The 15,676-nt window shown below is 43.6% G+C and overlaps 1 protein-coding gene across 2 annotated transcripts in view; it reads right to left on the reverse strand.

The window, feature by feature from the left end:
* The window catches only part of SATB2 (SATB homeobox 2), a 193,752-nt gene that overhangs the window by 111,204 nt on the left and 66,872 nt on the right, over window positions 1–15,676 (reverse strand). For both annotated transcript variants that reach the window (XM_040440087.1, XM_040440086.1), the window contains exons 4-5: window positions 10,195–10,321; window positions 9,526–9,649 (exon numbers count right to left, since the gene is read on the reverse strand). In XM_040440087.1, coding sequence (XP_040296021.1) covers window positions 9,526–9,649; window positions 10,195–10,321 — 251 coding nt within the window. The remainder of the gene's footprint in view (window positions 1–9,525; window positions 9,650–10,194; window positions 10,322–15,676) is intronic.

Raw genomic sequence — 15,676 nt, forward strand, 5'->3', positions numbered from 1 at the left:
TGCAATAGTTATATCACAGGCCTGCGGATCCAGAAAAACAAAGCATTGCAGGCTAGAAAACATAAATGCATGTAAAAATAAATAACATCCTAAAGAGAAACTGTCACAATAGAAATGCAGTGTAATCTGCAGGCAGCATGTTATAGAGCCGGACGAGCTGAGCAGATTGAGGTTTAGTTTTGTGGGAAAAGGTTGTGTAAGGCTACATTCACACTAGATCCAGCAGGGTTCAGCAAAAACGCTTCCGTTACTGATAATACAACCGTCTGCATCCGTTATGAACCGATCCGGTCGTATTATCTTTAACCTATTTTTAACATTGCCAAAACGGATCCGTCATTATTAACTCCATTGAAAGTCAATGGGGGACGCATACGTTTTCTATTGTAGCAGATTATGCCAAAGAAAACGGATCTGTCCCCATTGACATTGCATTGGGGTCATGATGGATCCGTTTTTCTCCACATCCCCAGGAAGGAAAGAAAAAACAACATGTTGCGGTTTGCTCTCCAGTCTGGGAACGCAACTAAACAGAACGGAATGCATTTTGGAGCATTTCGTTCTGTTCTGTTCAGTTCAGTTTTCTCCTCATTGACGATGAACTCAATACCGGAAAACTTAAAGTAGCCTAAGGCCTAGTTCACACGAACGTATGGCTTTTATAGTTTTTTGTGGTCCTTTTTTCACGGATCCGTTGTTCCATTTTTTGTTTCCGTTGTGTTTCCGTTTCTGTTCCGTTTTTCCGTTCCATTTTTCCGTATGGCATATACAGTATACAGTAATTACATAGAAAAAATTGGGCTGGGCATAACATTTTCAATAGATGGTTCTGCAAAAAACGGAACGGATACGGATGCATTTCCGTATGTGTTCCATTTTTTTTGCAGACCCATTAACTTGAATGGAGCCACGGAACGTGATTTGCGGGCAATAATAGGACATGTTCTATCTTTCAACGGAACGGAAAAACGGAAATACGGAAACGGAATGCATACGGAGTACATTCCGTTTTCTTTGCGGAACCATTGTAATGAATGGTTCCGTATACGGACCGTATACGGAACACAAAAAAACGACCCATACACTCGCAAAAAAAACGTTCGTGTGAACTAGGCCTAAGTTGTATTTTATTCATTTAAATGTCTGTTCTCATTCCAATCTTTAGGTCCAGTGGATGGTCCTCCTTAGTGATTAAGAGTCTTCCCTGTATGACTTCATATTGAGATAGCTGTCACTTAAAAAAGACCGCTCACTGGACTCTTAGGGCTCATGCACATGGACGTATTTTTTGTCTGTGTCCGTTCCATTTTTTGCTGCCCGTATGCGGAACAATTCATTTCAATGAGGCCGCAAAAAAACGGAAATGACTTAGTGTGTATTCCACATGCGTATGTCCACAAGTCTGTTCTGCCAAAAAATAGAACATGGCCTGTTCTTGTCCGTTTTGCAGACAAGGACAGGCATTCTTAAAATGGCTCCGCAAAAAATGCATACGTAACACGGACATCTCACGGATATCATTGTTTTTTTTGTGGATCCGAGTTTTGCGGACCTGTGAACCTAAAGTCTTATTCTTGCAAATGGGCAGCTGTAGGATTACAATATTCCTGACCGGGTAAAGACAAAATGTGAAAACAGTGCGTTAATATGTAGTAAAGGATACCTGCAAGTTGTAGACATTATCTTCCTAGCGGCCCCACCTATGTGCGCTGCTCTCTGTTTTGTTCCTAGCCGCGATCTTGAAATATAATGGTCTGAATTATCCTATAAATTTAGACTTGTGCCCATATAATTTTATTAAATGCACAATAAAATTGCAGTCCAATCTGCAGGCAGCATATTATAGAGCAGGAGGAGCTGTTTTAAGGGTAAAGATTCAGTATAAGGGCGCATTCACACAACCACGTGGTCCTCAAAATTCTGGAACGGATGTGGATCGATTCATACGGTCGTGTGAATGATCCGTAACTTGTGATCATTAAAATTACACTTTTTTCTCTGCTTAAGGGAAAATTGAACGCTTACTATTAGGTTTCATCACAGTTAAAAGCTGCTCCCTGGGGGAATCAACAGGGAGACACCCTGGGTCAGATTTACTAATCCTATAGATGGTGTAAACTTAGACAGACCGTCTAAACCGCCTCCAGATTTATCACAGGGGCTCAGGCTGGATGATAAATGTGGTGCAGGGACAGACACTATGACAAGTAGTGGTTGGCTTAGTTTAAGGTCTCATGCACACGGCCGTTGTGTCCACAATCCGGAAGGAAAAAAATAGACCATGTTGAATGGGTCTGGATCTGTCTACGGCAACCGCATGGATGGTGCCCGTGCATTGGGGACCGCAAATTGTGGCCCCCAATGCATGGAACGACCGTCACACGTTTGTGTGCATGGGCCCTAAGTAATTTTACATGAGAATTGAGATACAGTTTTGGCACGAAATGTCCCCCGATGTGCTACCTCCTTTCCCATGAAGCCATACTCTTTTACATCAGGCTACACCCTCTTGTTAGGTGTGATAATTTCTCTAAGGCCTCCTGCACACGAACGTGTGCGCCCTGTGGCCGTGCTGCAGCCCGCAAATTGCGGTCCGCAATGCACGAACACTGACCGTAGGCCAGCCGCAGCGGATCGCGGACCCATTCACTTTAATGGGTCCGCCATCCGGCCATTCCGCAAAAAGATAGGACATGTTCTATCTTTTTGCGGAACGGAAGTTTGGGACGAAACCCCACAGAAGCACTCCGTAGTGCTTCCGTAGGATTCCGTTCCGTGCTTCCGTTCCGCACCATTCCGCATCTCCGGATTTGCGGACCCATTGAAGTGAATGGGCCCGCATCCGTGATGCGGAATGCCCACGGAACGGCGCCCCGTGTATTGCGGATCCGTAAATGCTGTCCGCAATAAGGCAACGGGCAGCACAAACCAGGGATGCTCAACTTGTGGCCCTCCAGCTGTTGTAAAACTACAACTCCCACCATGCCCTGCTGCAGGATGATAGCTGTAGACTGTCTGGGAATGCTGGGAGTTGTCGTTTTTCAACAGCTGGAGGGCCGCAGGTTGAGCATGCCTGCTCTAAACCTAAATGTGTCACATTGTGCCACATTTTGGCACAGTTTACGTGAAAAAAATAGGTGCATTCACATTATTAAATGTGGGCCACTGTGATCAGCTTATCATCAGGGGACCCTTCTAATAAGTAGAGAGAGTGGAGAACCCCTTTCACATTTCGTCTGCTATATTAGATAAAACAGATGGATCCAGTGTGAGCATCTACCATTATCGACTCTCCGCAACTGGCAATGATGTGGCAAAAGGAGAAGATACCGAGCCCGTTCATGGCTTGGCCCTGTGCATGTGTGAGAACTATTGTGTGTAACTATGTTACAAGCTGGGAGTATTCTTTAGTCCCGTTAAGTGGAGTTTGTTGCAGTCACAGCTACAGGCTCCACTCAGCAGATGTCTAAAGCGGAACTCACAAGGGAGAAGATGGAGCAGCCTGTGTAGAGGTCACCTTGCAGCACTCAAGGATTTGCAGTCATATTGCTAGAAATATAAATACGGCTTCTGAACATTTCATAGCGAATGACTGGAACAGCTTCATCTCTAAAGAAGTAACAGCGAAATAACAATGTAGTGCTGCTCAGATAACCAAAAAGACTGCATGCCCACGCCTTGCTTCATTTTTAGATATTTTTAGTAAATTGTTTATTATTATTATTATTATTATTATATAATTTATATTATATTATTTGTTGTTATCATTATATCCTGTTGCTGTTACTAAAACAAGGCATGAACTGGTAGGTTTACATAGTCATGTGACAACTAAGCTCTTCCCTTAGGCCTGAAGCACACAGCCGTTGTGCGGCCGTTCCGTGCATTGGGGGCCACAATTTGCGGCAACTGCAAGGGATCTAGACCCATTCAACTTAAAAGGGTCCGTGATCCATCCCCACCGTAAAAAAATAGAACAAGTTTTTGTTTCTGTCTGCGGAGGCACAGACAGAAACACCACGGAAGCACGCCGTAGTGCTTCCGTGGGGTTCCGTGCCTCCATTCTGCACCGCAGCTTCGGATTACAGACCCATTCAAGTGTTTTTTTACTGACGTGTGCTGTCTGCATTTTCCACGGACCAAGTTCAGTGTACCCATTGATTTTAATTTGTCTGTTTAAACATCAGTATTTTTTTACTGACCATGAGTCAGTGAAAAAAATCACAGAGACATGCACTACTCCGTTTTTCACTGACCACTGATAGGAGATCCTTTTCAAATTAATTTTCAGCTGAGCAGTGTCTGTGAAACATAGATGGCACACGGAGGGCAAAAGACAGACATGGACTAAAAACTGATCCTTCACAGACATCTTCACGGACAGATTTTTTCATGGAGTCAAACAGACATGGAAATGTGAACGAGGCGTCAGGCATCTTTCATACGAGTGCATGGAATTCCGTTCCGGCTCCGAAATATGAACGGATTCTGAATTATATGCCATCCAGGTTGTCATCAGTATTGCTTAAAAGCAAATACTCACAAAAGTAGGACATGCTGTGGACTTCAAATACTGATGGAAATTATGCGACAATGGGAATTGCCCTATTTATCAACATTTCCAGTTGATTCTGGTACACAAAATACACCACATATACAGATTGCAAATACAATTGAGAGAAAGAGGCCTAAAAGTAATGAATATAATGTATATTTATAGAATATTAACACTCTCTTTTGACTTTCCCTTGAAGCCAGATGTTGGGTAGAGAAGGATCAGGCTGTTGGATTTCAACATATCTGAGATTTTTTGGGCTTCAGCTGCCGGCAGAAGTGTCTAGCAGTGGCTTACTCTCCTCATTTAGAATACATACTAGCCAAGCGTGCGTGTTTATGGGCCATCGGAAGATAAGTTCAGTATAATGTATATTCAGGTTAGAAAGGTTGTCCACTCGTTTATTTAGATGGCCAATTCTTAGAATAGGCCATCAACAGCTGATTGTCCTGGGACTGACACCCTACACACCCTCTGATCAGGTGTTTCTGAGTGGCCATTGTCAGGGGTGTATCTATCACGAGGCAAACCAATGCCTTGTTTGCTTAGTAATAGTTACACAATATGCTCAAAAAAATTTTGCCCCTTGTCCGATCCGATCCTTCACTATGCGAGCGGTATCTCCGGCGCCGCATAGTGAAGGAGTTGAAAGACTTACTTCCTACTCCTCCGGACTTCCTCCGACCTCCCCTGCCTTTTGCGTCCGCGCGTTGCTGTCGTGACGTCACACGGAGGTGGAGTCACGGGCCGGCAACGCTAGGGTGAGCCTTATCTCCTCCAAGCGCAGAACGGATCCTGCACACGGTCACCGTGAACACTGAGGCAAGGCCCCTGCCACCAATGCACTGATCCCTGAGCCTGCTGTCTTTGAAAACTGTAAGTACTTAAATTACAGTAATTCACAAAAAATCTATTACTTTGTTTTTTTTTGTGGTAAGGGGGTTGGGACCCGTTGGGTGGTTAGAGGGGGGAGAATTAGGGGTGGGGTTTACAGAGGAAGGGGTTTAGCCTTGACAGGAAGGGGTAGGTCAAATTTATATTAGGGGGGTGCCCGAGTTTAGTCTCGCCTAGGGCAGCACAAAACCAAGATGCCCCACTGGCCATTGTGTTGTGGATTGAGTTAGGCCTCTTGCACACGAACGTAAGGGCTACATGCCCGTGCTGTGGACCGCAAATTGCCACATGCAGATCACAGACCCATTCACTTGAAAGGGGTCCACGATCCGTCCGTTCCGCAAAAAGATAGAACAAGTTCTATTTTTTTTTCGGAACGGATACACGGAACGGAACACCACAGAAGCACTCCATAGTACTTCAGTCCGTTCCATGGTTCCGTTCCGCACCGCACTGCATTGCATCTCCGGATTTGCGGACCCATTCAAGTGATGCGGAATGCACACGGCTGGTGACCCGTGTATTGCGGAACCGCCGCATGCAGCCCGCAGCATGGGAACGGAGCCCTTACGTTCGCTCAGACATTGTGGTCATATTGCCACAATGTTTAAAGGTTGTGGCAAAAACTGTGAGACAACTGCAATGTATGAACAGAGCCTGGTCGTGTTCTTGGTTTTCTTGGCTCTTAGAGCTTTTTTTGTAGTATGATATTTGTTCTCTCAAATCAATGAGTCAAATCAGACCCCAAAATCACGTTTAAACAGCATTTTTAGAATAATAGTGGGCAACAGCTGTCAAATTGTAAACTATGCAGTTTTTAAGCCTTATAGACATAGCAGAATCATATGTAGGAGCTTGTATGGCTGTATATTACAGAGTCATAGAGACTTTGGGGGGAATTTATCAGGGCCTGTATGCCAGTTTTCTGACATGTAAAAGTCACAAATTGGGTCTTAGTGGCATTTTACGGAAAAAAAAAATTTGACTTTTTTAGGTCACTCTTGCCCTTTTTCAAAAAAAGTGGGTAGAGCTTCGCAGGATAGGGCATGGCCCATGGCCTAACAAATTTACTATAATTTACACCCAAACTGGTGTAAATTATAGCGCAAATCTACACCAGCATTCAATCAAATTTGGCACATTTCTTATGAAGTGTGGCCTATGAAAAGCCGGCTGTGCGCCTCCATGGAGTGTTCCGCGTGGGGTTATTCTTCTTTCTGTAGAAGCAATATGGAGAATACCTCTACAATATCTGATGTAGAATGCCACCATGTTTTTTCTGTTGGATTTAAATGCAATCTGACGGAATAATGTGTATATATCTTCCTATGAAATTGGAGGCATGGCAGTGCCTAGTAACGCCCCATCCATTTCTGTGGCCATAGCTTGTACAGGGAGGTTGTACGAAGCTGTAACCCAGCCCTTAGCAGTTGTCTACATGAGCAGTCTGCAGGCAGGCATTTATTTTATATTACTTCATTTATTTGGAGTGAAGATGCCACACACAAATTTGCAAACACAAAATTTAATAATCAAATGTGAAGAAAGCCGAGCCCTACAATCTCCGCTGCTCCTGCCTGAAGATGCCTCATTTGTCAATGTCATATTAAAATACTTTTAAAAGAAAACAATGGCTGAGATTAAATGCTAGGTTTGTTTTCCCAGGAGAGGGTTAACCTGCAATTGGTAGTCTTCTTCAGGTCTCTTTAGCAGCAGGACTGGGTTAATAAACAAGTGGCTTTTTCCCTGAAGCCCTAACTCCTGGGAGGCAGCTTTCCAACCTGCAGCTGACAATAACATATTAACCTATTGGGACACATAATAACATTTCACACATATGGCAGGGTATTTACTTTTTAAGTGGATTTACAAAATGAATTTGCCATGTGAGAAGTGCACAGGGGATGTCAATACAAAGGCCGTGGAAAAGAAGTCTGTGTTTTGAAGGTGAAACTTGCATCTGAACTGGTTGCTGGTGAACTAGAAGTACAAGCATGCCCAAATGACAGAAGGTCATAGGAAACAAAACGGATGCAAACTACTTAAAGTACATGTTTTACCTATCTACCACTGAACAATGCCACTTACTAGTGTATTCTTATGTGCCAGGAAGGCCATTGGTCCAGCTAGTGACTCCTACATCTACATATATAACTAAGCCCAGGAGCGCAGCTATAGGGGGGGTGCAGAGGTAGCAGTCGCTACCAAGCCCAGGAGCCTGAGGGGGCCCAAAGACCCTTGTGGTGCATAGGAAGACATTAATATTATAGAAAGTGAATGCTGGTCAAGGAACTCCTCTGGCTGGAGGGAAGGACTTAGGCCTCTTTCACACAGGCAAGATTTTCGCGCGGGTGCAATTCGTGAGGTGAACGCATTGCACCCGCACTGAATCCGGACCCATTCATTTCTATGGGGCTGTGCACAAAAGCGGTGATTTTCACGCGTTACTTGTGCGTTGCGTGAAAATCGCAGCATACTCTATTTTGTGTGTTTTTTACGCAACGCAGGCCCCATAGAAGTTAATGGGGCTGCGTGAAAATCGCAAGCATCCGCAATGCAAGTGCGGATGCGGTGCGATTTTCACACATGGTTGCTAGATGATCGGGATGGGGACCCGATCATTATTATTTTCCCTTATAACATGGTTATAAGGAAAAATAATAGCATTCTTAATACAGAATGCTTAGTAAAATAGGGCTAGAGGGGTAAAAAAAAATAATAATAATAATTTAACTCACCTCATCCACTTGTTCGTGCAGCCCGGCTTCTCTTCTTTCTTCTTCTTTGAGGAAAAGGACCTGTGGTGACGTCACTGCGCTCATCACATGGTCCATCACATGGATGATGGATCATGTGACAGACCATGTGATTAGCGCAGTGATGTCACCACAGGTCCTTTTCCTCCTGGACATCAAAGAAGAAGACAGAAGAGAAGCCGGGCTGCGCGAACAAGTGGATGAGGTGAATTAAAAAAATTTTTTTTTATCCCTACAGCCCTATTTTACTAAGCATTTTGTATTAAGAATGCTATTCTTTTCCCTTATAACCATGTTATAAGGGAAAATAATAAAATCTACACAACACCTAACCCAAACCCGCACTTCTGTGAAAAAGTCTGGGTTCGAGTTTGGGTACCAAACATGCAGATTTTTCTCACACGTGTGCAAAACGCATTAAAATGTTTTGCACTCGCGCGGAAAAGACGCGCATTTTCCCCGCGACGAACCCGCATCCTATCCGGCCCAAATCCATGACGCCCGTGTGAAAGAGGCCTTAGGTCAAGAATTTGGCATTGGGGGAGGTGCCATTTCAATTCTACCCTGGCCCTGGCCACAAAGAACTGAGTGAAGGGGGCCCAAGCTGAACTCTTGCACCAGTGCCCATGAGCCTTTAGCTACGCCCCTGACTATGCCCTTGGAACCTAACAACAGTGTATGGACAGAAATACATACCTGGTGATATGTAGGGTGCTAACCTTTAGGTTGCAGAGTCACGGTCCTCCACTTAAACCTATCTAGCCCATGTCCAAGCCAATAAAATGGAACGTTCATATCTCCGGCACGTAAATCCTCTAGACTGTTCTGGCACAGGAAAAGACTACTGGACTTACTGTATCTGGCATAGCTGCACACTACTGGATCCCAATTGACTATACTAGAATCCAGCGGGGATCTGGTGGGTTTCCGGCACAAATGCCCACTTTCTGCATGCAGCAGTATTGTCCATCAGAAAGCTGGCAACCAATCGGATCCCATTATAGTCAATGGTGCCCAGCGGTGTCCAGCTATGCTGACATGGTAACTCTGGTAGTCTGTTTCTCTGCTGGTACAGACTGCAGGATTTACGTGCCGGAGATGGGAATGTAGCCTAAGACTCCACCATTGATCAAGCCTTTGTGTGCACAACTGCCCATATTTTTTGCTCTATCCAGTGACAGCCAGCACCATATAACTATGTCCATACATCTATGGATGTTCATAGAAGGCTATGAAGAATGATTGATGCCAGTCTCTTTGGTTCTCATTATATGATAACGGATGCATTAGGAACATTTATTTGTATATAGACCAACTGACCTGAGAAAGGGGGCATTCTTTGGCAAGGGTGCTCTGATTCATCTCCTTTAGCAGCATTCGTAAGGCATTGCGGACAGTGGCATGGTTCCACTGCTCTGCCGGCAGGTCCTCAAGTTTTGAACAACTAAGAGCAGGAAGAAAAAACAAAAATGAGACAACAAAATACAACACAATTCCATATAACATAAAAATCAGTCGTTTAGGTTTCATTCACACGACCATAGGCCGTCCGTGCCCGTGCTGCACCAGCTGTGTGAATCCCATATTGTGGTGCGAACCAATTGACTTTAATTGGTCTGCAATCCTCAATATTTGGCAAAACATATGAAGCACGGAGGCACGGACCCAAAAGACCACGGAAGAGCTTCATAGTTCTTTTGTGGGCCTCCGCTCCACATTGTGCTGTATCTTGGGGAATGAAAAACTATTCAACTCAATTGGTCCGCACCCGTGGTACAGGATTCACACTGCCAGGGCCTGTATATTGCGGACCCTAACTGCGACAAATCTAAATGGAGGCTGTCAGTCCATTATAGTATCCATACTGAGCTGACCATTGCCCATGCAGGTTGCCATAATGACCTAGATATTCTGCTGATGGTGCCAAATACTGTGATTTTTACCTAACATTATGCTGCCTATAACTATCCTAAAATGCACTTTCCTCACCTCTGTAACTGAATCTTCAATGTGACCACATGGTAGACGTCTTGTAGCATGTCAGAGACTGTCACATCTGGAGCATCTGTAACATAACTGAGAGGCAGTGGGTTCCAGCGTCCAATTTTAATGATTCCTGTAATAGAAGATGGTTGATTAGGCGTATTCTTGTACATAACATTTGCAAGCATTTCAGATCTATGTCCCTTTTGTCGCCATGGTCTGTCTGCCTTAGTATTATTATGGTCCCAGGAGACCATGACACCTGTTTATGGCTGTAAAAATTGACATTATTCATCTCTAGGGCACGGGATTTTGTTTTTAGCCTAATGTATTCTATCATCAAGTGAATTACAGTATATCCCCCCGTTCACCAGTTCCGCACTACTGCACACTCAATGTCACCCGAGTTTGCCTTATGATATACAGTATACCATACACACTTAGTAATAGAGATAAACAATCATATACATTAAAGGACTGTTTGGGGACAATTTTCCTCTGATCAAATGTCAACAATCCAGTAGTTGCACTAACAACACAGAAATGCAGGAGGCCCATACTTAGGGATCTATTGAAATAATGGAGTAGTAGTGAAGTTAGCAGTCTTCCAGTTCCACTATATCATCAGTTTTAATCTATATGTTAACCCTACCAGTGCCAATTCCACCCTATACACCCTTGTGTAGTGGTAACAGGAAGTAGTCCATTTGCACAAACAGTTAAAAACGTGTTGATGGGGCGAGAGCTTGCAGTATATAAAAACCAAACTGCACAAAAAAATATCTGTGGTCTCCTCAGGACCCTGTCATTACCAGTAAGGGTTGTTACAATTACTCTCGCTTATTAATTATTAAGCCTATAGTACAAATTCCGTAAAGACCTCACACTTAAGTGGCACCATTTAATTGGAACTTGAAGACCCGAGGATTAAAAGGGTCTCTCTTTAATTGAAGGCTTGGGCGATATTTACAGGAGGGTTTAAAGAGAAACACAAGAGAGCAGGGAAAAAAAAAAAACTCCAGATCTGATTCCAAGATGGGGAGTCACTATAATTTTGGTCAGAACCACAAGCATAAAAATGTATCATTTAAAGGAGGGTATTATTCAGCCAAAAAAGCAGCACCGCTGCAGGAAACAAAAAGAGTGTTCATTTGTAAGGAGAGAAAGCTAGGGCTGTGCTTGAGAGCGTTTTGTGAGGTTTGCACACAGGGTAATTTTCGTGTAAGGATATTTAAAGTGTTTATACATTCAATTTTCCTACAGTAAATAACCCAAATGTACCTGCAAGGGGCACCATTCCTGGACACGTAATAACACTTCTTTGTTAAGAGAGAAAGAAAATAGAGAAGTAAGCTTTATATGCAGTATATATTGTAAGAAGGTACAAGGAATCACCGTAGATGATAGGTATGTGTCACCGAGGTTCCTGGCCTCAGTGGAGTAAGAGCTAGTTTTCTGTGTCAGCAGCAGTTGCTGTTTGACACCTTGCTAGCTAGTATGGCTGGAAATAGCTGATCCGGGACGGCTTTTACTGGGAGTAGTCAAAGTTCTGGGTGGGTGACTACTCCTAACGGTCCAGTCCGGGTTTTGGCAGCACCTGGCTGTCCTTAAATAGGCAGCTGGGCTCAGCAGAGATGTCTCTGTTTTTTGGATCTGAGGCTTTGTGCCGTGCTGGAGAGCTGAGAGCCGCACACTGGGAAAACAGGCCCCCTAAAGCCTGCTGTGGACTACTGGAGGCATAACTGCCAGCAAGGTGACTTGTGTTATATGAACTTTCCATTGTGTGTGAATTAACACCAAGACTGCAAAGTTACGTGCTGTTTTGTGCAATTGCCTCAAGTGTGAATAAACACTGACGTTTTGAGTTAAGAACTTGTATTTTGCCTCTGTATTGCGCCCGCTTACCCTATCTATCAGAGCGAAAACCCCACAATATATATATATATATATATATATATATATATATATAGAGAGAGATAGATAGATAGATAGATAGATAGATAAACACTATGGGAGAATCGAGGAATTGCTGCTTTTGGCATTTAGAAGTAACATATTTTTGTGCAAGTTGCAATTTACGTTAAAGTTTGCAAATTTTCTCTCTATTTTTGGAAAAAAAGAAAACAGTGGAGCTTAGTGGAGTGGGTATGGCCTCTCATCTCCTGACACATTTACTATACTTTACACTAGAAACTGATATAATAATAATAATCTTTATTTATGTAGCGCCAACATATTCTGCAGCTCTTTACAGTTCAGGGGTTCATGTACAAATAGTCAAAAATAACATCAGGCTCAGACTGGCCCACAGGGAAACAGGTGAATTCACCGGTAGGCCCCTGAGCAAGGTGGGCCCCTAGCCCTCCACCCCTTGCTCAAGTGGCACATAATACAGTAGACTGAGGGCAGTATACAGCACCTCAACCAGCCTATGCTGACATAAAATACTCAGTTCATCAGTATAGATGGATTAGGTGCTTGAGATGACTTCTAGGTATAGAAGGCAGACCAGCTAGCATCCTCATACCCAGGGACCTGCCATCTCGAAGTCAGTGCAGGGACACCTATAATCACACATCTTGTAACGTTTTGCTGCTGTCTGTCGCTGTGTGAGCAGGTAAGATTTGCATATAGCTGTAGAGTGGGCCCCCAGAATAAATTTTACTGGTGGGCCCTAGGCACCCCAGTTCGACACTGAATAACATAGCAACAGACAAGTCAATAATTACAACAAGAAGAATGAGGGCCCTGCAAATAAGAGCTTACAATCTATGAGGAGATAGGGATGAGACAAAAGATAAAAGTGCTTGCTTTGTACAATGGTCCAGCCATCTTGGAAAAGTAGGGGAGCAGATATAAAGCTGAATGAGCCGTCACCAGCTGATATGTGAAGTGTTTCTGGGTGCGGTGGAGAGTCTGGTGGAGGATAAATGGGCTATATATGGAGAGGAGTTAGATTAGGGGATGTGATAGGCCAACCTAAAAAGTTTTTAGGAAGGGCCTAAAACTGTGTAAATTGCAATTTAACCTAATTGCTTGGGGTAGGGCGTTCCAGAGAACTGGTGCAGCTTGGGAGAAGTCTTGGAACCAGGAGTGAGAAGTTCGGATTATGGTGGATCTTAGTCGTAAATTAGAGCTCCAATCTATGACAGCTCATACCTGGCATAGATTTCATTTTCTGGCACATGTACTGTCAGAAATTCATTAAAGGGGTTCTCCGGGAATTAAGAAAATATTTAAATTTTTATTTATTATAAACATATTCCCAAATACCTCTCATTAGTTATAATGGCTCGTTTTGTCTGGGGAGCGATCATTTTAGTACACACAAAACCTATTCTAATCAGACAGGAGGACAAGTTACTTCACAACACTGAGCTAAAGAGATGCCTCATTCTCCACTCCTACTTGTCAGGGATTTTGATCCTGAATACAGATGATAAGATCTTCACATGAATCTCTGTAAGAATGGAGTTCATAAGGAGACTGTTGTATTGGAGACTGCATACAGCTCTGTAGCTCAGTGTCCTTAAGTAACTTGTCCTGCTGTGTGATTAGGACAGGTTTTGTGTGTACTAATAGGACGGTGGCCATCTTATTTCTCCTACTGATCGCTCCCCAGACAAAAGGAGCCATTATAACTAATGAAAGGTATATGGGAATATATTTATAATAAAGTATTATTTAAGTATTTTCATTTTCTTTATTCTCGGAGAACCCTTTTAAGAGGTATGTCCCTCTCAACAATTAAAATGTGCCACATTTAACTCCAGGCTAGTTTTTATTAGGACTAGTGTATGAAATGGCAGTTTTAGAAAAAAATTCCCTCATATATATTATTATCTAATACACATTTATTATACTGTACACTACTATAAACTGTATTCTGATAGGCCGTGCACTATAGATCTCAGACAGCCAATTCAGATCATTTTGTGCTGACTGACAATGCTTTTTCGGGACACAAACCAGACACACCAGACCAAAGGCACATACAGTATATAGATCTGCCATGTTGGATCTTTTCAATCATTGTCGAGGACTGTCATTGGAAAGTTATGCCAAATGACAGATGGGCAGGTCACAGATCAGGGCAGAGATTGAGTGGCCATTGTGTTAAACCAGAATGACAATTTTGACAGTTCAGCCGTGAACAAGTAATTCTTTATAGTCAGCTTTAGCTATTTTTCAGCAGTTCATATCTGCTACGGTATAATTTGTTCCTAGACTACTTTAGTGCTCATTAATCTGAATACTTTTGTAATTGTACATAATTGAAAATGTAGTATAGCCACTGAATTATTCAATAAAATGTATCTGTATGTGTCCACCTTAGTAACATCGCTAATGGGGATTCACATGCTGCGTTCCATCCTTCAATTGACACCAGCCAGATCTACTGATATTGGCTTTTACAGTTACAAGATGGGGCTGTAGAAAGGACATGTCCTCTGAGAAAGGACACGCCCCCTGAGCTGCAGCAGAAAGGACAGCCCCAGAGCTGCCAACCTGAAATAAATCAGGAGGAGCAAAAGGAGCAATGAATGGGGAGATCTCTGGATCCATGTGAGGTACAGGGCTGGTTCTAGCTTTGTTAGAAAGAGATTGTCATGTCCTATATGATGTCTGATTTTAATTTACATTAATCATGAATAACCCCCTTAAATGGAATCTGTCACCTATTTTGAGCCTATAATACTGTTAACATAGCAATGTGCAATAAAGTACCTTCATTCCAGCATGTGTCTTTCTTTTATTCAACTTTTCATTCAGAGGAAAAAGTGATTTTTCTGATATGTAAATTAAGTCTCAAGGTGCCCAGAGGGGCGTTATTCCTCTGCTCTAGTGCCCAGTAACGCCCCCCTGCAGTGCCCAGACCGCCTTTCTTCCAAGCCCGACACGCCTCCTAAGAAATAAATGTACTCCTACATCAGAGCCGAACGGCGCCGCCCCCCACACTACGTCATTTAATTTATTCACTGCACCGTCCTTGCTTCCTCCTCTCTTGGCCTCCAAAATCCTGCGCAGGCGCAGTATCGCTGAGTGCCTGCGCCTGTACGATACTCCTGCTCCTGAGGGCAACAGCCTCAATAGTGTCACTTGGCATGCGCTGAGCCCAGTGACGTAATCAGAGCGCTGTTGCCCTCTGGAGCAGGAGTATCGTACAGGCGCAGGCACTCAGCGATACTGCGCCTGCGCAGGATTTTGGAGGCCAAGAGAGGAGGAAGCAAGGACGGTGCAGTGAATAACTTAAATGACGTAGTGGAGGGGGCGGCGCCGTTTGGCTCCGATGTAGGAGTACATTTATTTCTTAGGAGGCGTGCCGGGCTTGGAAGAAAGGCGGGCTGGGCACTGCAGGTGGGGCATTACTGGGCACTAGAGCAGAGGAATAACGCCCCTCTGGGCACCTTGAGACTTCATTTGAATATCAGAAAAATCACTTTTTCATCTGAATGAAAAGCTGAATAAAAGAAAGAGGACACATGCT

The sequence above is a fragment of the Bufo bufo genome, chromosome 7, assembly GCF_905171765.1.
Source record: "Bufo bufo chromosome 7, aBufBuf1.1, whole genome shotgun sequence".
Classification (NCBI taxonomy): Eukaryota; Metazoa; Chordata; class Amphibia; order Anura; family Bufonidae; genus Bufo; species Bufo bufo.